The sequence below is a fragment of the Beta vulgaris genome, chromosome 9 (assembly GCF_026745355.1).
Source record: "Beta vulgaris subsp. vulgaris cultivar EL10 chromosome 9, EL10.2, whole genome shotgun sequence".
Lineage (NCBI taxonomy): Eukaryota > Viridiplantae > Streptophyta > Magnoliopsida > Caryophyllales > Amaranthaceae > Beta > Beta vulgaris.
In genome coordinates, this window is record NC_079210.1 from 46,581,998 (window position 1) to 46,608,102 (window position 26,105).

The window sequence follows — 26,105 nt, forward strand, 5'->3', positions numbered from 1 at the left end:
CACAGGAGAGAAAATACTAAAATAGCTTAACCATGGACCGCACATAGCAAAGGTGTCAGACACCAGAAAAAGTTGAAATGCTTGAGAAGTGCAGAAATTACTGATAGTGATTCGTTTGAGACTTTAATTCTTATGAACCAAGAGGTGTTGATATTTGGTAGTTTCTTTTGAAGCAGCTACACAACCTGATTCCTTTTGTAGAAATTAAGATCATAATATGTTTCACTAGAAGACACAGAAATGGTAAACCAAGAATGTCAGAAGCCTCAGAAAATTCTACAGGAAGGTGCAGGAGATGCATGAAGGTCCAGCCATTTGGACCATGGAGTTGTGCTGAATGAGGAAATTGTTTCAGGATAGCCCGAGAAACCCAAATTTAGCTGCACTTAGCAGACGACCTAAACAAAGAGGCGAGATCAAGCATATAAACAGCAGTAATTTTTTTTTTGTAATCAGAATTAAAAATCCAACTTATCCAGGGCTGCATGCAACGTTAACAAACAAGAGTCAGATACTCACTTTCTTATTAGGAGCTTTATGCGACGGACTAAATACACATTTATGCAGCTAATTTTCATACAAGACAGAAGCACTTCTGCCTCAAGTGTAGCAGCAACTGCATACCTCTGTCCACTAGATTTGCTCTAAATATTTAAGGAAAGGTCTTATTTGTAACATAAACAAGAAAATCTGGGGAGACAACTTCTTGGTAACAGCAATACACCACTAAAAAAAAAAATTCTCGAGAGAATTAATCACGGCCTAAGATCAAGTCACCGGCCCTGTGTAGTTCTTTAAGTGAGCTCGTCTTCAAGTTAAAGAGTAAATTTCCTACCAACTTAATAGTTTTTGCAAGAAAAGGACTGAGGTTTTCCAAGTAACCAGAATGACAGTGGAGCAGAGTGCGCATACAAATATAGCCAACCAAGAAGTCTCATTTACAGTTGCCACATACACTCCTGTCATGAAAGCCACAAGGGTTGCATAAAAAGATGATTGCAGCAAGAAAAATGAGAGGTCTAACAATATGAACGAGTCCGTAGTTTTTCCAGAAGCCATCACCCATAGGAGAGAAAATAGAACAACCATGGAGCCGCACATAGCAAGGACATCAGACACCAAAAAAACCTGAAATGCTGCCCATTTTAGGAGGACAGGAGACCCGTCGTCACCATCAAATCCACCAGGCACTTGAAATGCTGCTGCGAAGGTTATCGTTGTGAGAAGTGCAGCAATTACAGAAAGTGATCCCGCTGACTCTTTAATTTCAGCCTTACGGATCCCATAAGAGCTTAGGAACGAAGAGGTGTTGTATTTTGGCAATTTTTTCTTAAGTAGCTTCACAATCTGTGTATATTCAAGAAAGTTAAAGACCATAAGAGGACTTTGTTGTAAAATAAGCAACAAATAAGCAGAATTACAAGAAAAGAATATAGTAAAATGTGACAACCAACATGAATTAGTTCTATGTGGAAAACCCCTCTTCCTGTGTTCCCAATCTCTAGGGACAAAACTTCACAAATAAATATTTGGGAGTATAATGATAACCATCACAGCTACAATATTAGATATAGTGAATTTCAGGATAGATCGCACTTAATACTTTCACAAATGGGACTTAAACTCTCACAACTAGTATTCTGTTTCACTCTTACCACTGCTCCCTCACACTCTTCTTTAGATTTCGTGAACTCTCACTTTACATGTAAAATCCACCCAATTTGATCTGTCAATCCACCCCCTTCATCCTATTTTTTGTGCATATCATAAAGGCATATATTAGATGCACTTCAAGCTGCCATATTAATGTTATGAGCCTATGAAAGGTGCCAACAAAGGCCAAAAGACTCTTGCAAGACCTCGTGCCTATCTAAGACTCTATGCCTACCTAGAACCTACAGCCACTAGGCTACAACTAGCTTGTTCCAAGCCAAAGAAAATCTCCTACTGAAAAAAGAACCGCTGCCAAATTTTCCTCTATTAATCTCTATTTTTTTATAGCTTTAAACACAAAACTAAATATTAAAAATTATTCGGAATTTGGGGAGATAATCGCAACAAAAATTCCTGCAAAACACACTTTCTTGAAGTAAAAAAAGTATACTAGTCCTACATTAAAATGCCTCATACAGGTACATACCTCATCAGGGGTCTGATGTGATGCGATAAGATCCAGAAGTCCCTCATTTTCATTGTTTACAAGTGCTAACTCAAACATCTCTTTCGTACTAAAACATTTATGTGCTAATACTTCTGCTGTAATTGAGTTCCCAGTTTTTATGGCATACTGCAAAGCTGAGTTGCCATCATAATCTTGTACCATTCTTAGGGCATCTATTTCTGGGATTTCGAACAACTGCTTGCTCATCAATTTGAACAAAAAGCCACTAGAAGCCTCAGATACTTCAACATCAAGGCGCAGGAGATGCAAAAAGGTCCTTCCATGTGGATCACGGAGTTGTGCTGATTGAGGACAATGGTCCAGTATAGCATGGGCAACCCGAATTCTACCGCACTTTGCAGACCTCAACAAAGGTGTGAGACCATCACTGTCACGCATATAAACAGCTGAAATGTTTTTCTTGATCAGATTTTCCAAGAAATCCAAGTTATCCAGAGCTGTGTGCAGTGTTAACAAACAACAATAAAATACTGAGATTATAAATATTAGCTTTATGTGACTACATCACATCTATGCAATAATTTTCTAACAAGTCAAGCCTTTTTTGATTGTTAAGATCTATCTTCTTTGGAGATTTTTCCTTGACATATATCCAGAGGTACTTCTGGATGCAATTGCTACTAACTAGTTAGAGTTAGTTGGAGACTGACCTGTATAACGGCCACACCTAGCATATACATGAAGCGGGGTCTCACCAGCATCATTAACATAGAATGCCCCCTCAGCATCACTGTTTACCAAATAATCTGCAGCATATATATGGTTGGTGCACAGTGCTTCATGAACAGCCATATTGCCCTTGGAATTTTTAACCTTCCAAGGAAGGAGAAAAATTCCTCGATTGTTCTCCAAAGTAGCTTTTTGGTAATAATCTGCTAGGTGACCCAGTAATTTTATACAAGCAGGGCTGTGCCACTTTGCAGCAAGGTGAAGAGGGGTGTCTCCATTTGAGTCAGTTTGAAGTATGAGAGCTGGAAAGCGGTTTAAAGCTTTCTCAACAAATTCTGCTGTATCTACTTTTCCAGGTCTAAGAGCTATATGAATTATATTGCTTCCATCCGGTGTTCGAGAAAGGAAGTAGGAGCTGTCATATTTACTAATAAGTCCACTTTCTATATCAGTATCCTTCACCTTGTTGAACAACTCCTGATCCCCCTGCACTGCTGCCATATTCAGTTCTTTGTCCATCATCTTTTCTACCAAGGTTAACTCTTTTACATAGATTTTGCTGAGTAGTGTCAACTCTTTTAAGTCCTACATGCAAATACATTAAAATTATAAGTGACTGTTTCACTGTTTGCATAACAATTTTGAATAGAAGGTGAGGAAAAAAAAGGCTACTCTGATAAACAACAACAACAACAACAACAAAGCTTTAATCCCAAAAAGACTTAGGGACAGCTAACATGAATCGTCATGAGAAATCGTTTTAAACATAAGAGGTAAACAAAAACAAATATGGAAAAAGGATTTGAAGATTTGAAAAAAAACCCTAAAGGAGATAAATATGATGTTTTCAGGGAAAAAGTTTGTGAAAAACAAAGAAGAAGATCAAAAGGGTGAAAAAGAACAAAATCAAATCGTGTCATTGGCATAAATTCTCTCCCTCCACTTTGCCTTATCCGACAGCATATTTTCCTCAATTCCAAGTCAACTCATATCACTGTCAATCACCCTTTTCCAAGTTTTCTTTGATCTACCCTACCCATTACCTTCCCACCACTTTGCCACTCTTCCAGCGAACTGGCGATCACTTGGTCTCCATCTGACATGTCCAAACCACCTAAGCGGTTCTCTCTCATCTTGTTCTCGATAGAAGCGAATCCTACTTTCTCTAATCATCTCATTCCTCAACCGATCCTTTCTTGTATGTCCACACATCCAACGTAACATACGCATCCCCGCCACATTCATCTTATAAACAGCGACTTCTTTTTACAGCCCAACATTTTGTACCATATAACACGAAAAGTCTAATAGATGTGCGGTAGAATTTCCCTTTCAATCTAAGGGGCATGCAGCAATCACATAGAAACCCTGTGGCACTCTTCCACTCCAACCAACCTGCTTTAATTCTATGAGCCTCGTCTCTATCCAATTCCCCATCATTTTGAATGACTCCTAGATAGCGAAAGAAGTCCGAACCTTGGACAATCTTCCCACTTAAGGTAATTGTCAAGCCTCCCTGTTCACAACCTCTCTAAACTTACAGTCCAAGTATTCTGTTTTAATTCTACTCAACCTGAGTCTTCAAGATTCCAAAATTTGTCTCCACAGTTCCAACTTATCTTCAACGCCTTCTCTTGACTCATCAATCAGTACAATATCACCAGCAAACATTGTGCACCATGGTATATAATCTGAATTAATGAGGTCAATTCATCCATGACTATACAAAATTAGCCTTGATGTACTCCAATAATAGAGGGAACTTTTCAGCTTTCCTAATAGTGTTTCGCATACTCGAGGAGACTCCCTCATACATGTCCTTAATGATATCAAAGTATTTCTTTGAGATTCCTTTCCTTGTTAAGGCCCACGGAAGTACTTCTCTCAGTACCTTATTATACACCTTCTTTAAATCAATGAAGACCATATGCAAATCCTTTTCTTTTCCCAATAGTTCTCCGTTAGTCGTCTCATAAGATGGATTGCCTACATAGTTGATCTTCCCGGCATAAAGCCAGATTAGTTCTCCAAGATCTCCACACTTCTTAACCTTTGCTCAATCTCTGATCCCAAAGTTTCATAGTATGACTTATTAGCTTGATCCCTCGATAGTTGGCATAATATTGGACGGCACCTTTGTTCTTGTACAAAGGGACTAGAGAACTCCACTCCATTGGGATCTTATTACGATAGAACTTCAAAAACAACTACTTAAAAAAAAAATCGATATATTTAAACAATAATAAGTGTGTTTATGCATATTGGAAAACAGAATGCTAAAGTTAAATAATATGGCAAGCTCCATGTTAGCTTGTTATTGCAGTACCTTGTCATCCAGCTTATTTGCTCGCAATGTTGCAATCAAGCTGAAAATTGAGCAACCATCATTGTTGATGATGGTTAGTTCCTCCCTTGTTTTAGACTGAAGGCATTTCTGCATCAAGAATTTTGCAGTAATAAAGTTTTCAGTTTTAAGAGCAAGATGCAAGGGTGTGTTTCCATCTCCATCTTGTGCAGCTCTCAGGCTGTCAACTCCGGGGATGGCAAAGAATTCTTCGCAAAGTCTAATTATATCCTCAGATTCGTCAACAAGCTCAAGATGCATAATCTTCGGAGATGCAGAAACGTTCTGCCTTTGCAATCTCGAACTTCCATTGACTGAGGACAGATTTGAAGTATCAGTATAGCAACTCGAATTCGGCCAGACTCGGCTGCTCTCATGACAGGGGTTAAATCGTCCACATCCTTCTTGTAGGCAGGAAAAGCATACCACCGCAGCATACTTCCGATTATGCCTAGAATATCTTCTACTGCGCCATATAAGTGTTCATGTTAGTAGCTAAAAGATCTTGTATATACTAACTAGCTAGCAACTAGTGGTGATTAATTTTTGCAGACCCACCATGAGTAGCTAAAGTAAGTTTGTCTTCAGCATTGAAAAAATCATATATAGCTTCAGTTTCAAAGGTCATACTTACATAAAAAATGGCTATTTTTATTGGCATGAAGTGTCAACGAGAAATATACATCTTTCACAAATAATGAATTGTTGAAGTATGATGAATCTTGAAGAGTTTTGAACTTCATTATACATCTATTAAGGCTATTTTCACTTCACTATGTTCAGCTGAACAAAAATATGTCTACCTAAGCAAAGTAAGTCGAAAATAATGTAGGCTAAGTGGGGACTTACTCGTGTAAGTGGCGTGTCTTGCAAATACATGGAGAGGTGTTTCTCCAGCATTATTTGTCACCAAAGAAAGAGAAGTATCAATGTTGAACAACTCTTCAACAATAGTATGATTGCTTGTGCACATTGCTTCATGAAAAGCAGTGTTGCCTTTGTTATTTTTGGTTCTCCAAGGCGGGTAATAGATAATGTCATTGGATTTCGTTTCATGAAGTATACGATAGCACTCAGCACAACTGTGCATCATGGCTTCAGCTGCAGGAGCCTTGAACCGAGCAGCAACATGGATAGCAGTATCACCATTAAAGTCTCTTGAGAGAACGAGAGTGGGAAAAAGCTTCAGAGTTTCCTTCACAAACTCAGAATGACCATTTTGGATGGCTAAATGAAGGATAGTGCTTCCATTTGGTGTCCGAGACATGAAGAATTCATCATTGTACCAAATTTCTCTACCATCTATGTTTGTAATTGTATCCTTTTTATCGAAGAGATTTACGTCCCCCTTCCTTGCTGCTTCATGCAGCTCCTTCTCCATCCATTTCCCAGTAGTGGTGTTAGACATTGCTTTCTCCTGTATTTCGAAAAAATTAAATAAAAAAGCTTCACTTTGATAGTTCAAAAGAAAGACAGATACTTTTCTTGTGAACTTTGGCTGTGCAGATAGTAAATTGGTAGTCAGACTATGTCTTCATCAATTTCAACTTGCAAGTCGAGTGATTATATATATGGGTTCATAGTGGCTTTCATACAATAAGACCATAGACTACTATTGATCCTGCCATAGGCAGGCTATAAAAACTACTTCCACAGACAAAAGGGATGCAGAGACTACTTCAAATAATCAAAACAAACAGACAAGTGCTTATTCATGTGTCAGAGCAGCTAACATATAGCAAACATACCATATTGCTAAAAAAGCCTCCATGGGGATCAATTAGCTCCTCGACTGAAATATCCTTGTGATTCTTCAGAGAAAAGTTTGCCATGGATTCATGTAAAAATTTTAAAAGCAGCAAGTTTCCATTTTTGGCAGCAAGGTGCGCGGCTGTGTTCCCCTCACAGTCTTTTACATTCACAAGGGCATTGATTTCTGGAATCTTCAGCAACTCTTGGAGGTCTCTATAATCTGAAAAATGTGCATAATGTAGCACAGTTCTACCTTTGAGGTCATAGACATCCGCAGATTCCGGACAATATTCTAATATGACTTTCAAAGCCCGCAGAAAACCAAAACGAGCTGCTCTTAGTAGTGGGGTAAGGCCCTCTGCATCACGGATGCATGCAGCATCCTTGTAAAATGATAGGAAGTGCCTCAATATGCCTTCTGGTGAGTTGCTATACATTAGAAAATATGATTCTGGAAGTGAGCATACACCTTCAGAGTTTAGCATCCCAATTTGTATTGATGGGGTTGGTACTAGCAATCCACTTCGTTCAATGGCTGATAGAACAAAACAAAGACAATAATAAGAACGAGACTATCTAGACATGCAAAAACAAGTTACTTTCATGCCTGATTGCCTGCCATTTAGGAACTTCACTATAATAGTCTATTTTGAGGTAGCCACAAAATTTTGATGCAGGTTTTTAGTTTAAACTTATAACTCAGGCATCTTCAACATAGTTTATCAAATAGCACTTACCGCTTAGACCTGGTCAGATTACTACTTACTAGAAATGGAAATAGTGTTATAATGTAGGAGTTAAAGATTCAGTCACTTATCTAAACAGATACATAATAAAATATTTGATTCGGAAACTAGTAAGACACTTGTAGGCGGTTGTAGCACTAGTCTTGCTTAAGAAAAATTTAACCAATCAATCTACAACTCACTATTTAAATTAAGTTTTTTGTGATTGTGGATATGACTTTAATTTCTTTTGTCACATTATATTACTCTCTATTACTTGTGTATAGAATACCTATTTGCATAGTTTTGACACCTAAATGCTAACTACAAGTAATAAAACTATTTATCATTAACAACGTTACCATTAAAACCACTCATTTTTTCTGAGAGGCCCTTAATCTTTCAAATAAAGAAGGGTGGAAACTTAAGGGTGATGACATTCTGTTGTTAGTGTTGTAGGGCAAAGACATGCCTCTATCATTAATACACCTAAGGTATCTTGTTTTGAGAACAAAAATCAAACTTCATTTACAATAGGAGGAAAAAGGATTCTCGTGTCGCATTTACTCTTTGCGGATGACCTTTTCCGTGGGGTTGAGAATGAACTGCTTTCACAATCTGAGACCATTGAGTCCTGCTCCATATCAGGTCAAAAGATTAACAAGGGTATAAAGCAAATCGGTATTTTATGATAATACCCTGGAGATGACCATGATTTAACACAAGATAATTGTTCATGTTTCAGACTTTTATCAACTATTAACTTAAAGAACTACCTTGGTATTCTAATCTCTACCAATTGCCCTAGGAATGGTGATGTTCATTTGTGGTTGAAAAAGTAAGACACTACCACACAGATTGGAAAATAAATTTCGTTTAAAGAGCAAAGAGATTTCGTTTGCTTAAATCAGTTCTCTCTGCTATCCTAAATTCTCGATGCAAACATGGTTTAACCGATGTCAATAACCAAATTTGAGTAAAATTCTGTCGACTATTTATGGGAAGAGCATAAAGGGAAAAAGAAAGTTAATCTAGTCTCCATGGATATACTCCACCATTCTCCACAGGTGGTCCAGTTGTGTGAAATCTAGAGAAAATGAATCAGGCATTTATGGCCCAGCCAGGATGAAAGTTGAGTCAAGGAAGGACAAGGAAAGCAAGAGATTGCATTTTAAGTACTTCACCCTAAGTATGTTACAAATTTTAAGAGAGGTTCTGAAAAAACATTAGAAGGAGATCGGAATTCTTGGCAAAAAAAACAGTGTGTAGGGTGTCGGAAATGAAGAAGTCTCCTTTGGGAATGACAAATTGGCTAGGTATTTGAAAGTTTAAATAACATCACGCATGGCCCCTTTAATCAAGGAGAGGACTTCTTCTGTGTCAAATATTACCTTGTCAGCACTGAATCGATTCTTAATAAGTAATAAGACTTCTATTATCTTCTCGACCAATTATAAGGAGTCATCTATAGGTTTGCAACAAACCTACCTTACTAATTATCCTAGCTCAAACTTTGTGAAACAAGGAAAATTTTTCTTATTCAGTATATATGAGCATCTTATGGGGCAGGAAAAAGACAGAGTCCTTTCCGTCCTGATTGTGGAAGAAAACAATATGTCAAAATTGAAAATCTTGCTTTGGCTAGTGTCGTGAAATAAAACTCCTCATAGAATAACTTAAGTGGCTAAAAAGATTGTAGAGAATTACCTTTAGAACATGAGGACATGATCCACACCATCCTTGAATGTCATAGATAAAAAGTTGTTTCTCTCTTTCCAAGCTACTTCTATTACACCTATAATGCAGCCCCCCCCCCCCTGGTGTGGAAATGAGGATATCAATGTCCCATGGTCTGGTAAAACTCAATATTGAAGCTGCATATACCAATTCTTTCTCTCCAGCAGTTTTGGCAGGTTGGACGTATGACTCAAATGGTCAAATGGCTCGGAGGATTTTAGAAAAATCTCCAAACACTCTAATTTTGAACTGATACTTAACAAGGAAGGGAAAAACTTAGCTTGGCGATTTCACCATCAGACGATCATCATAGTTTTTGATTCCCCTCAGGCAGTTGACCTCTTGAACAAGGAAGAAATACATAACGACTTATGCTTTGTTCTTCTCAACTTATTAAGATAAGTTTCAGCAAAGATAAGTTAAATTCAGCCTAAGCTCGGTGCAAAAATAAGTTCCGCAAAAATAAGACCAAGTTAAGAAAAGATAAGCTAAGTTATGCAATATAAGATCAGTTAAGGAAAATAATGTTTTCAGCAAAAGTAAGCAAAGTTAAGCAAAAATAAGATTAACAATAAAAGATGCTAAGTTTAGCAATTCAAAAGAAAAAAAAGTTGAAATAGGGGCTTATACACTAATTTGAGTGATAAATGCAAGGATTGTGACCCATGCCTTAAGGGAAGCACCAATCACCTTCCATGGAAGAAAGATCATCTAGGAAATGAACTCGCCAAGGATGCAAACATATCTTGTCTTTTTTTTAAAAAAAAAAATCATTAATTGAAGGCCAAATGGCATCTACAATAAGTATTAAAGAAAAACAAGATATAATCAGACAAGATCAAATCAAATTCATCTTCGAAGAAACTACAATGAACCACATTGAGCAATACAACGCAAGCCCTTGTATTTGCTGAATCACACACCTATTGATGGAGTAGTCTATCTATCTGACATAGTTTGGGGAAGAAAATTCTTGATTTTACCAATGTTGACCACATCTGAATTTCCAATACCACGATGTTCATGGTCTTAAACTTTAACCAATAGGAACAATTTCCCATACCATTTATTAAACTTCCACGTGGGAAGAGAATAAAACCAAACTCCAAACTCCTACGAAAGGAGAGAAAGAACCAAAAATTGGGTAAAAAACACTCAAGAAGAAAGAGAATGGTAGATTATTAATAAGAAAAGCAATAAAACCACTCAAGAAGAGAGATAATGCAAACATATGTTGTCTAGATACTAACTGTAAGTATTTCGAGGAGTTTACCTCCTTCACGTATTACGTCCCTGTTCTTTTGAACTGGGAGAAACTGAACTGAACTACAAGAAAGCTAAACATGAAAGAGTGTTTGAACTCAACAGAAAACAAGTCCAAAAGAACAAGGCATAATCTATTTGTAAGCACTAGACTCTAATAAACTCCTAGCTCTAGTTGTTATTGACTTTCCTTCTTTTTCACCAATAGAAAAATTAAAATTTGGTGTAGTACATCTATATATCAAAGTAGAAGCCATTGCCATAGGTTTTCCCAATCCTGCCTAAAATTTATCAAAACCAATAGATGTTTGCATAAGAGTACTTAAGTAGGGGAACTATTGATTTTTTTTAATAAGAAACGTTAGTGCCATTTACTCCCTCTAGTTTTAATTAGTTTACCCATTTCTTTAGGCACATCTGCTTGAGGCACTAATTTAAACCTTAGTGTCTCTAATCATCAATAAACAAAAATTACAAATAGTTGATATTTAGATGATACACGTTCAGACGAATCTAACAAGGTCTCACATAACTATATTTTTGCTTAAGTACAAATCACAAGATATAGTCAATTTCATATATGTGAATAGTGTCAAAAGTCAACACGGATAAACTAATAAAAATCGGAGGGAGCATTAATCAAGAGAAAGATAATCCAAAAGTACATATGATGAGACATCCAATGGGCAATGATCTTCCCAACGATGCTCAATTCCAAAAGGCACTAACCTAGTGAGGTGATAAGGTACAGAATTACCATCCCTACATACGTGAGACCAGACAACAGAATCAAAGTCTTTACTACGAACAAGACCGTCCTCTAAAATGGAGTCAAGATCAGACAAATAGCAGGCACCTTTAGAAAGACGAGAAATAAGAGTTGAGCAGTCTGATTCAAAAAATAACTTGGGAGAATCCATGGGTGCTGGCGATTCTCAAACCAAAACCTAAAGCCTTGCCTAAACATGCAAAATTAAATGTATTTAAAATACCAATTATTTGAATAGTTACATAGAGTTGAATTAAATTAGCCTAAACACTTCCATAACAATTAAACATAGATAGGTCATAGGGGAGCAGTATAGGTTTGAACTTTGAAGCATACTATCTGTAACAGCAAAACAGACAAAAAAAAAAAAAAAAAAAATTGTTGCAACTTGACATCACGATTGAATTTGCATTCAGGAAAAATTCGTGAATAAAATATTAAACTAAAAAAATGATTAAGTAGATCAATGGAACAGAAAGAAATTAGGGTTTTACGTTTTACCCATAAACATGGACAAGATCCATGTTAATCTTCATCTGCTTCATGGAATTACTATAAGCCGTTAATGGAGATGAATCCCACTCAAAATCACCCCATATTTTCCATAATAAACTGGAATTCTGACAGAGTAACTTCTTTGATGTGGTATTAGTGTTCGCCATTGATGAAACAAGGTAATTTCAAAAATCCCACGAGTTCTTAGACAAATTTCAGTCATTAGGGTTTATTTTGTTTGATAAAGTTTTGGAATTTGGAATTTGGAATTTTGATTAACAATCTGGAGAATCTCAGTCAGTTGAGTTTTGGAAATGCTCCCTAATGTGTAATGTAAATTATTTTCGCGCTTAGTTGATTTTTTTTCCCATGGAGTATAAGATAATAGGGGTGAAAGTTTTTTTTTTTTTTTTTTTTTTTTTTTTGGCGACAAGTACAAACAAGGAAGCAACACCTAAACTAATTTACCTAATCTAGCTGATACAGCTAGGTTATGCGCTAGATTTATTTCGTTCCTATTTACTTTTTTAATTTCCCAATGCTGAAATCCCCGGCAAATGGCTTTGATGTCATGCATTATTGAAATAATCTCAAACGCGTGTTGCTGACTACTCATCGCTCGGACAATATCTGTCGAGTCTGACAGGATTTGTATGCTTCGAATATTTCTGGAATGAGCTTCCCACAACCCCTTATGAACCGCAAGTGCTTCTGTTTGCAGAGACGAAGTAGTTATAACTGCTGCGTTCCCTTCAAAAACTTTTCTTCCATTAACGTGAGCTATCCACCCTATACCCGCTCTTGGGTGTTTTTCCTGATATCTTTTCCACGCTCCGTCCACTAAAATGACGCATATATCTCTATGTCTGGACTCAATCAGAGAACTCAGGGGCCCTTGGTGAGTAATGGATGATGGTGCAGTAATCTTGAGGTGATTCCCTTTTATATTATCACTCTCGTCAAACTCCCTAAGTATGATGTTCTTCCTATGGATGATGATTAAAGGGTCCTCAAACAAGTTTCTGAACACCACATTGTTTCTGTGTAGCCATATCGACCAGAGTGTAACCACAAACTCCCTGACTCGCTCTGACCTCCGTCCATCCTCTTTCCAGAATAATTGAAGAAAATTCCTTATCCACTCGTCAATGGGTATAGACCGACTTGAGTGAGTCGAGATTCCTAGCGTTGAGGCTGACCAGATACGCGATGAAATATCGCAGTCCCTAAATAAATGAGTTTCATTTTCTCGGAAACGATGGCAGAAGTGACATGTTTCATTCACAGGGATGTTACGCTTGCTCAGGTTGGTGTTGGTGGCGAGAGCTCTTTGAAGAATTCTCCAAACAAATATTTTCCATTTTGGTCTAAGGTCCGAGGCCCAAAGATTATTCCAAAATTTCCTCCTATTCTGTTGCATCTCCAGGGCTCCTTTTTGCTTTAGATAGAATATGTAAACATCCTTCACATTAATTGACCCGTGTTTAGACTCACTCCATGCATAATAGTCTTTAAAACTCTCCTTCGGAATATAGGTTGAGAGAATTCTAATAGAGGTCTCGGGCAAGAATGTTTTCCATATGAGCTCTGTATTCCACGCTTTCCGTTCTGAGATTATCAGATTACTTACTGTCTGAAGTCCTTGCTCTTGCAGGATGATCCCAGGCTTTACCTTAATCGGGTCTCCTCTTAACCATTTGTCTTCTGTTATTTGAGTATCGGAACCGTCGCCTATTATCTTTACGAAACCTTCCTGACAATCCTGGACAGCTCTGCAAAGCCCTTGAAAGCCCCAAGTGGCTCTACTCAATTTGAACTTATTTAAAGAAAAGTTTACTGGAGATGTTTTATATTTTGCATGGTAGACTTGGGCTATCAGAGAGTTACTTGCATGGTGGATCCTGACTGCTTGTTTGGCAAGTAGAGCTTTATTGAAGAGATGGACGTTACGAATTCCTAGGCCTCCACTTCCCTTGGGCAATTCCAGGGATGTTCTTCCCTTCCAAAAAATCGGTTTTGTAGCTCGGGATCCTGCCCATAGAAATCTTGCAAAGATCGAGTTTAACTTATCCGCAGTTAACTTGGGAATAAGGAAAACGCTAAGAATGTTCAAGCTAAGCATAGAGAGGACACTGTTGATGAGAATGACTCTCCCCGCTAGCGAGAGAGATAGATTATGCCAACTTGACAATCTCTTTTCAACCTTTTCAACTAAAGGAAGAAACATTCTGGAGCTCCTACCATTCACCTCTATATTATTACCTAAATATTTCCCAAGAGCTTCCGCTGAGGGAGTATTTACAATGCTCCGCATTTGAAATCTACAACTTGGTGGCGTATTAGGACTAAACATGATCAGGGACTTATGGAAATTGATGACTTCACCTGATAATCGACTGAACTTATCCAGAATGTTTTTTATTCCTTCACACGCTTTAGGAGAGGCTTTGAAGAAGATTAGAGAGTCATCTGCAAAAAAGAGGTGGGACACGGAAGGGCCTGTTCTACTGACCTTTATTCCCTCGAAAGCGTTATCTGCAGCTCCTTTAGTTAGCATTCTAGAAAGAACATCCATAACAAGAATGAAAAGATATGAGGATAGAGGATCTCCCTCTGAGACCACATGATGGCTTGAAACGAGCTGTAGGCTCTCCATTTACGATAATTGAAAAAGATACCGTTGTGACGCACTGCCTGATCCAGTGACGGCATATGTCCGGGATTCTCATTTGGGTCAATAACCAATCCAGGAAGTCCCAATCGACCTTATCGTAAGCTTTAAACATATCTATTTTTAATGCCGCCAGCTGTTGCTTACCTTTTGTACGTTGCTTGATGCCACTGATCAATTCGTGAGCAATGAGACAGTTATCTGCCATAAGTCTTCCAGGGACAAACGCATTCTGATACGGGGAAACTAAGGTCTTTAATATTGGTTTAAGCCTGTTGGATATGACCTTGGAGATGACTTTATAGATCACGTTGCAGAGACTTATGGGTCGAAATTGGCTTGCTTCTTCGGGTCTCTCTGTCTTAGGAATGAGACAAATGTGTGTATAATTCCATTCTTTAAGTAGGTATCCCGTAGAGAAAAAATGAGATGCCGCTTTCCAGATGTCGTTACCTACCGTTGCCCAATATTTCTGGTAAAATAGTGCGGGAATACCATCAGGTCCTGGAGCTTTTAGGCTTCCCATTTGGAAAACCACTTGCTTGATTTCTTCTAAAGAAACTGGCTCCGTAAGAGAATTTTGTTGCTCATTGGTAATTTGAGGGATTAGATTCTGAATCGAAGAAAGTTCCTCCCAGTAGTCACTTCCGTGTTGAACCCCTTGGTAGATATGAGAAAAATAATCAAGCAAATCCTTTTGAATATCCTTTTGTTCTGAGATCCAGCTTCCTGATGACGACCTGAGCATAAGAATTTCGTTACGTCTCCTGCGCCGCTTTGCCTTCCTGAAGAACCATTTGGTATTTGTATCTTCCCAAGCTCGGTTTTTACTTTTCACTCTCTGCTGCCAATATTTTACCTGAATTTCCAATTTCCCTTTTACTGAATTAACAATCTCTTCATCCCGAATTTCACCATTGGCACAAGGGAGTTTAGCTTGGATTTCTCCGCATTGTTCTATCCAATCTTCCCAGCTAATATTGTTATTCCTTTTATACTCTTTACACCATTTGAAAAGTAGGTATCTTAAATGACGGCATTTTTGAGCAACTTGGAACATTGGAGATCCATTAACCTTAGTGTGCCATTGATTTGCTATAATCTCCGAGATTTCTTTAAAATCCAAACATCATGCTTGGGCCTCGGTGGACGACCCGTAGGGCGACGAGGAAGATCAGTACCAGGCGAAGCAGGGTCCTCACTTTTTTTGATTAGAGAGGGTTTTTCCTTAACATCTATTCCAAGTGATGGGTTAGCTTCCATAATGGGCTTAGAAGAGCTTACCTTGGCTTTGCCTTTCTTTTTTTCATCCGAACTAATATTCTGATTGGGCTCCACCTTTGACTTTCCAAAGTCCTCCTGATCTTCAATTTTTTCAGCTTCAGCCTTTATCTCCTTCTCAGTAGCATTTGAGTCCGAAATCTGCTTCACTGGTATCTCCACTAAATTTTCATTGGATTTATTTGCAGCTTCCAGAACCTCAGATAATTCATCGAATTTACGCTTTCCAGCTACCTTCCCATCTTCAACAAGTTTCTCCATTGATGGTTGTTGAACACTCGTCCAGCAAGGGAAAATTCTGAGGTCCGCAAACTCCGACGCCGGGAGTCCTGCAACCGCGGAATGAAACGAGCTTGAAGAACCCGTTTGCAGAGAAGAATGAGATCCTGGGAAAAAAAGAGGAGTTTGAGGGGAAAGGGATGAGCTGTGCCCTTGTAAAAAATTTTGTAGTTCCCCCCAATCTATAGGATCACTTGAAGAAAAGGGTTCAGAGAGAGGGTCCCTAAATAGTGCATCATCTGAGTTGAAATAGGACAAAAACTATTAGGGCCATGCGAGGTTCCCCACGAACGTCCCATATCATTGAAGTTGTCGTGGTCCATGTTGTTTTCTTGTTGAAAAAAGACAGAGACATCTTCAAAAGGGACAGGTATATTAAATTGTAAGTTGTTATCCTCTGTAGATTGAGTGTGATGTAAGGGTAAAGGAAAATGGGAAGGTTGAGTAATAGAGTTGGAGGAGTGAGGGGATGAGGTGTTAGATTCCATATTGGGGGGTAGTTTTTTACATGGAGAGAGAGAGGAAAGGGATTTAACTGAAGAAAGGGGTTTAAATGAGGAGAGAGAGGGTGAAGAGCTATTTATGGAATTATGTTTTAGTGGAAGGAAAGACCCGATTTGATGTGGTTTTGCTAGGTGAAAAGGGTTAGAATGAGTATTATTATGGGAATGAGAGGATTTAAATTGAGGAGAGAGAAGCTTCCTGATCGTAACTTCAGCTATTCCCATCCTGTCTGTCAACATCCTTGCTGCATTATCTGAAGAAGGCAGTTCATTTAATGCGCCTAATATTTTCCCGCGTGAGTTTAATCGGGTTTTCTTGAAAGTGGGTTTTTTTATTTTCAAAACTCCCTTGCCCTTATCTTGCGCTGGATTATGAAACACAGGTGAGGTCTCTATGGGCCCGAAGACCAACCCAGCCCTAACGCTGCTTTCCCCTTCAACACGTTGGTGCCGAGGGCCATGTGAAATGGGCCTCGCAGATGGGCCAGATTTCGCAGTCTCATGACTCTTACCTCGATTCTCATGTGGTCCATGATCTGACGACGCATTCCTCATTTCTTCATCATTCGAGCTATTTGCGTCATCACCTCCGCTATCATTATCGGAGCTACTACTGGATGAATAAATCATTGGCATCCTCCTAGGTTCGTCTAACTTGACAATCGTTGTCATAAACTCGGGGGAGTGGGGTAGGCCAATTATTTTATTGGTATACAATGATGCATTTGGATTCCCGAACATCACCGGAGCATCCGGGATACTTGCAGTTGCGATGGCCTTTTCTATTGATTTTGTCGCTTGATCCCAAGGTAAAGAACAAAGAGAGCTCTTGTGACCTATTCTCCCGCACCTCTTGCAGAAGACATAGATACCTTCATATCTGAGATCAATCCATATCGATCTACCCTCTTGCATTTCAAGATACATCCCTGGTATTAAAGGAGACTTTACTTTGATCCATACCAGCGCTCTAAAATACTTCTTGATTCCCGGTTGCCCAGAGGCTTCATCATAGTAGAGAACTTTCCCTATGCGAGAAAAAATTAGATTTGCTAGCGATTTCGAGCATATAACCAGAGGAAGGCCTTCAATTTTTATCCATAAGGCCGATTCGGAAAAATTAAATGACTTGAAAGAATCAAGAGGCTTCCAAGCTTTTATGATGAGGAGAGCTCCTTTGAAATTCATGGTGTCATACAGACCTAAGATGTCTGACTTATCTTGCAAATCACGGCAGTGGAAGAAAAAAAGATTACCCTCCTTCTTGACCGTTATTCGATCTCTTGTGAACCATGAATCCACCCAATCCTGTACTTGCCTAATAGAGAATTCTCTTTGGTCGAGAAATTTTCCCACTAGGACTAAAGACACATCATAAGGGTGATTACTAAAATGCTCTAAAGGTGTTTTGAGCATAGGACCTTGCTTACGATGCCAAACTACGAAGTTAGAGGTAGATTGGGATTGTTCCATATCAAAGTGAAACTTATGCGGATTGGAACATAATAAGGAAGTTTGAGCAAAGAAAAATTTTCCCTAAAAATAAGATTTTTTAGATCAGTACATAAGCTTAGATTCTTTCGGCAATAGAACAGTAATTGAGTGAGGAAAAACAAGTGTAATCAAAGGGAAACCATGGGTGAAAAAAACTTATAGAGAGAGAAAGTGAGAGAAAAAACTTATAGAGAGAGAACCTCTCGTTTAAGGTAATAGGGGTGAAAGTTATTCAGATAAATTTCAATTCAATTTAATTCAAAGTAGTAATTTGGATTGGATTTGAGCTGTATTCGGATTGAAAATTTTTTAAAAAATTGAATTTTTGGATCGGACTGGATTGATTGAGGATAATTGAATCCAAAAATCCAATATAATCGAATAGCAATATGCCTTGTATTATTTATATAGATTGGACTAACGTACTTAACTGATTTTTTTTAGAAAAACCTAGTCCATAACCCTATACGCGATCAGTTCAACCCTTCCCCTGCAACCCTAACAATACTTAATTCCTCATTTCCTAAATCTGCTAGGCTGCTATTGTGCTTAATTAATTACATCGAAAAACTAGAGTTTTAAAAAATCGAATTTTCAGATCGAATTCATGAAAATATGGATTGGATTGGATCGGATTCAAACTCTAATTGGTTTGGAAAATTCAAATTCAAATTTTGATCGAATCGTATTGGATTATGCCCTAATCCAAACAGTACACCATACTTTCACCCTTAAAGATGAATATCCTTGTACGAGTCGAAAAACTAACGATACTTTTGTGACAAGAATCGAAATCTTGTTATAAGACTAGGGTGGAAGGAGAATTTCTAATTAAGACCAGCTTTAATCTTTTTGCTCTTAGGGTCTGTTCTCTCTAGCTTATTTACAGTTCAGTTTTAGTTCAGTTTAGTTAAGCTGCAATCAGTTCAGTTCAGTGCAGTTCGATTGCAATCAGTTCAATTCGGTTCAGATTCGTTCAACTCCAATTGTCATTTCTATTAGTTATAATTTAATTCATTTCAGTTTTGTTCAATTCACTTCAGTTCGATTCAGTTTAGTTCAATTTAGTTCAGTTGTTTTATGTCTAAGGGACTGCACTCTTTATTAGTTTACTCGTATTCCTTTTTGGAATGTCCCTTATTAGTTTACCTTTTTTTTGTTTCTATTTTTGGAATGGGATCACTAACTTTCCATCACACACACATTCAACTTTAATATATATAAAAATAATAGTTTTTCTTTCTTTTTATGTCCCACAACATTATTTCTCCTAAAACTCTGTGCAAAAGAAATGAGTAAACTAATAAAGATTGGAGAGAATACATAGTATAATTTTTGCCATGAAGACCAAGAAAACAAAAATAAAGCACTTGTAATAAAAATGGAAACTCCTATAAGAAAAAGAAAAATAAAAACTTGTTCCAGGGTCTGATTTTTTTGCTTATTTTTTATCATATAAATTTTAGAACTTTAATAATCTCTTTTAGACTTTATATGAAATTATTATTCTTTATTTTGCTAGTGGAGAAACGGTACGTTTGCTTTTTAGAAATATCATACCTTACTAGACTTTATAATCCTAATTAGATTTGGTTTGAACTTAATTTTTCTTAGTAGGACTAAATGACTTGTATGGCAAAACTTTTTAGGTAACTTTTAAGGGTATATATGTTCGGCAAAAATAGTTGTTAGCTTTTAGATTTTAGCTGTGAAATTAGTTGTCTTGAGTATAAGTATTCAGTAATAGTAGTTATTGACGAAATATTAATGCGTAAATAATATGTAAAAATGGTAACTTTTGTCAATTTACTCAAAAGCTAATAACATTAGCTTTTTGGCAAAAGTTATATGAAAGCTACATCGGTGAATACTAAAATAAAACGAACACTAATAATCTTAGCTTTTATCTTTCACATAGTTCCATATATAATTATACTTATACCCGTACTCAATACAATAAGTTTTCTAGTACCCATACACGTTCCCATGTCTTTTTTTCTTTTTAAGGTAAGAAAAATATCTTACAAAGTGAGGGGAAAATTTTGAGGATCCCATTTTGCAAGGGACAAGAACAAACTCTTGTCACAAAAGTAGAATGAGAGCCTATAACCAAATAGGTCAACCTTAATTCTTATACCCATGTCCTAAAATGTCGAAATCTTGATATTTCCCCTATTCATACTTGAACTAATTAAACCCGTACCCGTCTCTGAGCAACTTAGTCTCAAGTAGATATCTAAATGGAGAAGGAATGAAGGATGAAATGAGGCATCATCAATAAAACAAATCATACGGGAAAGAAAAACTTACAAGGAAGACATCTAATAAGCAAATGAAGAGGTGTCTCATTTGAATGGTTAAGCACAGCGAGAGGTTCAGGACTATGTGAAAGACTACGAGCCAAACACATGCGACTGTACTTAAAAGCAACATGAAGTGGTGTATCACCATCTTTATTCTGAGCTGTTACTAGACAACCTGGGTTGATTAATGCTAGTAACTTTGCAGCACTCTCGTGCCCGTGTCTTACTGCCACATGAAGAGGAATATCTCCATCAATGTTCCTTTGATTAATTAATTTGGTCGTCGACAAATTCTTGTTCTTGAGAGCTTCTCTTATGAAATTCTGGTGTCCATGTTTAGCTGCGATGTGAATAATGTTGTTGTTTTCGGATGTAACAGATTGCAGATCCTCGCTTTGATTTTCATTATCATTACCACCATTTAGACTTTCGATGATGCTAGCATCGCCCTTCACTGCTGCTCTGTAAACATCTGCTTTCATTGTTAATTTGGAAGGTTGGTCAATATTTTCCTATAATGATTTCGAATTGTATGAACATGGAGATGTATTAGGAAAATGTTGATTATGGAGTTCTATGTATGAATGCCCCCTGGAGTCATGGTTGACCTTGTTGCATCTCTTTCACATGATCATGCGTGCTATTAGCTTGTTTTCTGTAATATTTTCTTTAGATTAATTTATTCTTTGTTTTCATTGTTTGGATAACTTAATAACATAATTACATAAATCTATTTAAAATTTATACTCCGTATTGTACAGTTATTAATTATGCCCACTAGTATTTTCTTATACACAAGCTAATCTTATATTATTAATTTCAAATATTGCCATATCCATCCTTTGATATCCTTATGTTTTAGTACATGACATGCTAGATCGCATACTTAATACTTTCGAAAACTTTGTGACTTTTACCGTCTGTTTGGTTAACGACTTAACGGTACTAAATGGTGGTAATGATGATGTTTATAATGGAAATTTATGAACATTGAAATGTCAACATCCACAGTAATGCTACTATGACAAGTGGTATTGGATGGTAACAGAAATTTATAAAGGAACACATATTTTCACATCAAATTTTATTACCATGGATGTTAACACTAGAATGCTTTTACAAACTTACGGTAAAGCTTAAGGGATGTGATGGGTTTCAAAATATACCGTAAGTGCACGGTGTTTGTTTAGCAGAACCTGGCAAATACGGGTCGATCTACAGGGAGAGGAGTTCTACAGATTTATGCTCAATTATCTCACTACTTCAAGAGAAGAAAATGATTGAAGAATTATTAACTAAACTAGAATACAGAAAGATGGAAATTTATCAAATAATTAAAAGCCTAGGGCAATCGATCAGTCCACCATGCTTATACCAATTTAATCACTACAATATAATTCAACAATACTTGGATTGAGATTCGAATAAATAAAGTATTTCGTTAATCTTTGGTCAGGCATTAACAACTCTTAGATTAACATATGTCAGTACGGTCGCTCAACATAATCAAATCTACCTATTGTAACAAGCCTCTAATGAATACGAGCGATCTTTTGATTCTAATTCTTATTAGCTAAACATAACTCATGATATTGCGCAATTACATGAATTAAACAAGTATAACAAATCAACATGAATTATTCTAATTCAATCCAAATATCGAATAACATCAAACCACAATAAAAAAAGTATAAACATGGTTTCCCTCTCTAAACCCTAGAAATAGACTACTCACTCATAATAATAATAAATTCAATAATCATGATCAAAAGTAAAAGATTTCATTAAATTAAAGAAAGTAAAGAAGAATACCGAATGATTGAAGAACAATGAAAAAGGAAATCAACGATCTCTATAATCTTCAAATGTAAAAGTTCATACAAAACTAGAGAGAGAAAAACTAAGTGTTTGGCCTTAAAAACGTAGAAAATAAGATAGTCTAATCGAAAAAACTAAGAACCTATTTATACTTTTTACATAACTGGCTAAAAAAGGCGAAAAAACCCGTCCCGAAAAACCGCCCGGTCGACCGGGCGAAATCCGCCTGTCGGGCGACAGTGATTCAACTTCTACGACAAAAAAGTGAATCCGCCCGGTCAACCGGGCGAAATCGCCCGGTCGGGCGCGCAAGCGATTTTGGATCTTTTCTCGTCCAGTTGACCGGGCTAACATGCCTTGCATCCTGGTGAAATTTTTATTTCGCCCGGTCGACCGGGTGGAAAAACTGTGATTTTGCGTCAACTTGTGAATGTTGTATCTCTCAAACCAGACGTCGGATTGGGGTGTATCACCTATTATTGGAAAGATCTTGAAGTCTAGTTTCCAACCCAACTGGAATTTCTTGATTATCAATTTTGTATCAAAAGTTATGATCAAAATAGTTAACAGGTGTCAGTTTTGGCACTTCTTTCACTAACTCTTTGCTTCATTCTAACTCGAAATTGTCCCGAACGGATGCATTGTGATCCTTGTGCAAGTTATCTTCATCTTCAATGATTACTGGGCTCGATCTTAGATAATCATAATCAATTTGCATCAAAACAACCTGAAAATAATCGAAACACGCAAATGGGGAGTAGTAGAACAGAATTTACGTAATTCATGCCATTATGCACCTAAATGATCTAAAAGGAGTTCTAAATGCAATCAAAATTATGCATCTAAAAACTATATATAAATGTGACATATCAGGATGTAAATGGATTGATCCATCATCTACTTAACCCGATTTTATTAATCGGGTGAAAAGCCGGAATAAACGGATGAAAAACATGTGGCGAGTGATGTGTGCGGGTCGGAAGCGGGTAAGATTTTTTTCATCAGTCACCCGACCCGTCACCCGCTTAACACCCACCCATCATCCATATTATCAATTACACATACTTATTTACTTTATTATTTTTTTTAGTTGAAAATTTAAATAAATATGTATCTTATGGCATATTTTTTTGTAAAAATTGTTATATCTCTCTCCACCCAATAACCACCCGATCCACTCGTTCACCCGGCGGATGACGGATGGATGAATGTGGATGGAGCAGAAGTATTCGGGTGATGGATGCGGGTGAAGCTCCACCTGCCCCGAACTTGATCCATGTCCATCCCTACTAAAAAGTATTACCATTACCATAATTTAGTACCAGTAATCAAACATGCCGTCAAGATACAAATTGAGGATTTCTCTACTCCAACTTATAACTTTTTCAATCCGTCTTGTGTGGACCCGATTCACATTACAAATAGTATTGTGGACCAGGCCTAGACACGTGCCCCACTACAAACTAGTCACTCCCGCTTTCCAGAATCCGCACGATTTTCTCTCTCTTCAATAAGATTCTCTCGCCCTAAAATTTTAACAAAAACAGTTGTTCAGAACAAACATACACTATATCATTTTAAAATGTACTATATCATGTTAAAATACACTATCATGTCAAAAACTATAACGATCGATTATGATAATTTTGTGTAATATACAAATAAACTACACTATAACATTTCAAAATACACTATATTATGTCAAAACACACTATATCATGCACTATCATGTCAAAAAACACAACAAAACACTATTATTTCAAAATACATTATATCATTTCAAAATACACTATATTACGTCAATATACACTATAACATGCAACACTATCGTGCCAAAAAAACTCATCAAAACACTATGATTTTAAAATACACTATAACATGCAACACTGAACGCGGCAAAAACGAAAAGTTGTAATCATTAAAACTCACGTGAGATGGATGAGGTGTACACTAAGTTAGTGTGCACCGGGTTCATATTAGTTTTTTTATAACTTTTTTCCCACTTCGCAATGGTAATAACTAATAAGAACAACATTGTTGTGAAGTCAGAGGTGCGGATCAATGACTTGCTAGACACTACTGATGTGTATCAGTGTATGTATCTTCAATTGCAAAGATTTTAGGGGTGTAATGTGTATGTACCAAGAGGCAAAACGTTCAGGTTAGTGAGCTGTACCATACTACCATACAAGCATACAACAAAGGAGGGCACGAGGTCTAACAATTTTCGGCCTTGTACCATTTCACCAGTTTACCTGTATTCTCATCAATTTCATTACATGATTAGTACTATTAGTGTAATCAGGGGCGGATCCAGGATTCTAGACCAGGGGTAGCGCAACATTACATTACTAGAAACTCAAAAAAAAAAATCGTAGTTACTAAATTCAAAATGTTACAAAATCCAAATACAACCTTAAAATCAATAATAAAAGAAAATTACAATTGTTCACGTCAGATTTACAACCGCATCAACGTCTACTTCACAAAACAAATCTTTCTCAAGAAAAGTAACTAAACATTCACTAATCTTTCTCATTTACTAATCATCCATTCCCACAATTACAATAATAAACTAACAAATTTCACAAATTTGAATATTCAGTAACAATCTTACTTATTCTTCCAACTCAACAAATTTCAAATATGACAACAATCAATCAAAACTCAACTAACAAATCAAAATTTCAACCCAACTAATAATCATACTTCACAACAATCACAATTTCCAACTAACAATCAAAATTCAGCCACAATTATATCATCTATATATATAGTGCCAAGGTTAACCACAATTCATCTTCATTGCTTGTACAAGTACAATAAGTACGTCTTTGTTATTAATCTAAACAGACTGTACATACAACATGGGAAACCAAGAATTCTTCTTTGCAGTAGCCACATATGTCACATATGTACACTCTCTTGTCATGAAATGCGAGAAGTCTAACAATATGAAGGAATCCATAGTTCTGCCAGCAACCATCTCACAGAGCAGATAATAAAGGACAATCGTAGAACCATACAAGAAAAACCATAGATGCACTCTTTGTAGGAGAATCAAGAGGTTGGTTCTGATGTTCCGAAAGAACTTCCGAAGCAGCCTTACAATCTATTTCACTACATTTAAAGGTTAAAAATAACACTTTCAAGATAATTATATTCCATGATGTAATTGATGAAAGTTTTCTCAATCATCAAGTTTAATAAAGACTAAGCAGATCGTCATAGATGAGAGAAAAAAGTAATTAAGTTTCGATTTTCACCTTAGACTGTTTGAAAATTTGGGGCCGTTTAGTGTCAGGGGTCTTGTGCTATGAGTCACTTCAAACAACCTATTAGACGGTTGTTCTAATTTAGACCTTTCCTCTGTTACAAAAGATATTTGTGCTAATATTCTTGCTGTAATAAAGTTTCCAGTCTTTGTGGCATACTGTAAAGGAGAGTTGCCATCACAATCTTGTACAATTCTTAGGACTTCTACATTAGGGAAACTAAACAGGGTGAATGTTCGATGTACGGTTTGGATTAGGGCCTAATCCAATCCGATTCGAACAAAATTTTGGATTTTAGTTTTCCAATCCGAATCTAAACCAATTAGAGTTTGAATCTGATCCAATTCAATCCAAATTTTCATACTCTAGATTGGATTCGATCCGATTTTTTAGAACTTTATTTTTTCGATGAAATAAATTAAGCACAACAGCAGCCTAATAGATATAGAAAATGAGGAATCAAGTGGCGTTAGAGTTTTAGGGGAAGGGTTGAAGTGCTACGTCAACTAGGCTATGGACTATGCTTTTTTATAGAAAAATTCAAT

General features: G+C 36.9%; 2 protein-coding genes across 2 annotated transcripts; both read right to left on the bottom strand.

Annotated features, from left to right (window-relative positions):
• Positions 1–493: 493 nt before the first annotated feature.
• On the bottom strand, positions 494–12,103 carry LOC104904114 (hypothetical protein). The gene is made up of 9 exons (XM_048637191.1): positions 11,943–12,103; positions 11,338–11,434; positions 8,240–8,306; positions 6,944–7,482; positions 6,045–6,612; positions 5,178–5,596; positions 2,833–3,436; positions 2,141–2,619; positions 494–1,347 (listed from the first exon to the last, which is right to left on the bottom strand). The coding sequence occupies exons 1-9, from the start codon at positions 12,101–12,103 to the stop codon at positions 832–834; spliced, it is 3,450 nt and encodes a 1,149-aa protein (XP_048493148.1). The 3' UTR covers positions 494–831.
• A 287-nt stretch (positions 12,104–12,390) lies between these two features.
• On the bottom strand, positions 12,391–14,493 carry LOC125493701 (uncharacterized). Its single transcript, XM_048637192.1, has one exon. The coding sequence runs from the start codon at positions 14,491–14,493 to the stop codon at positions 12,391–12,393; it is 2,103 nt and encodes a 700-aa protein (XP_048493149.1).
• Between the last annotated feature and the right edge of the window lie 11,612 nt (positions 14,494–26,105).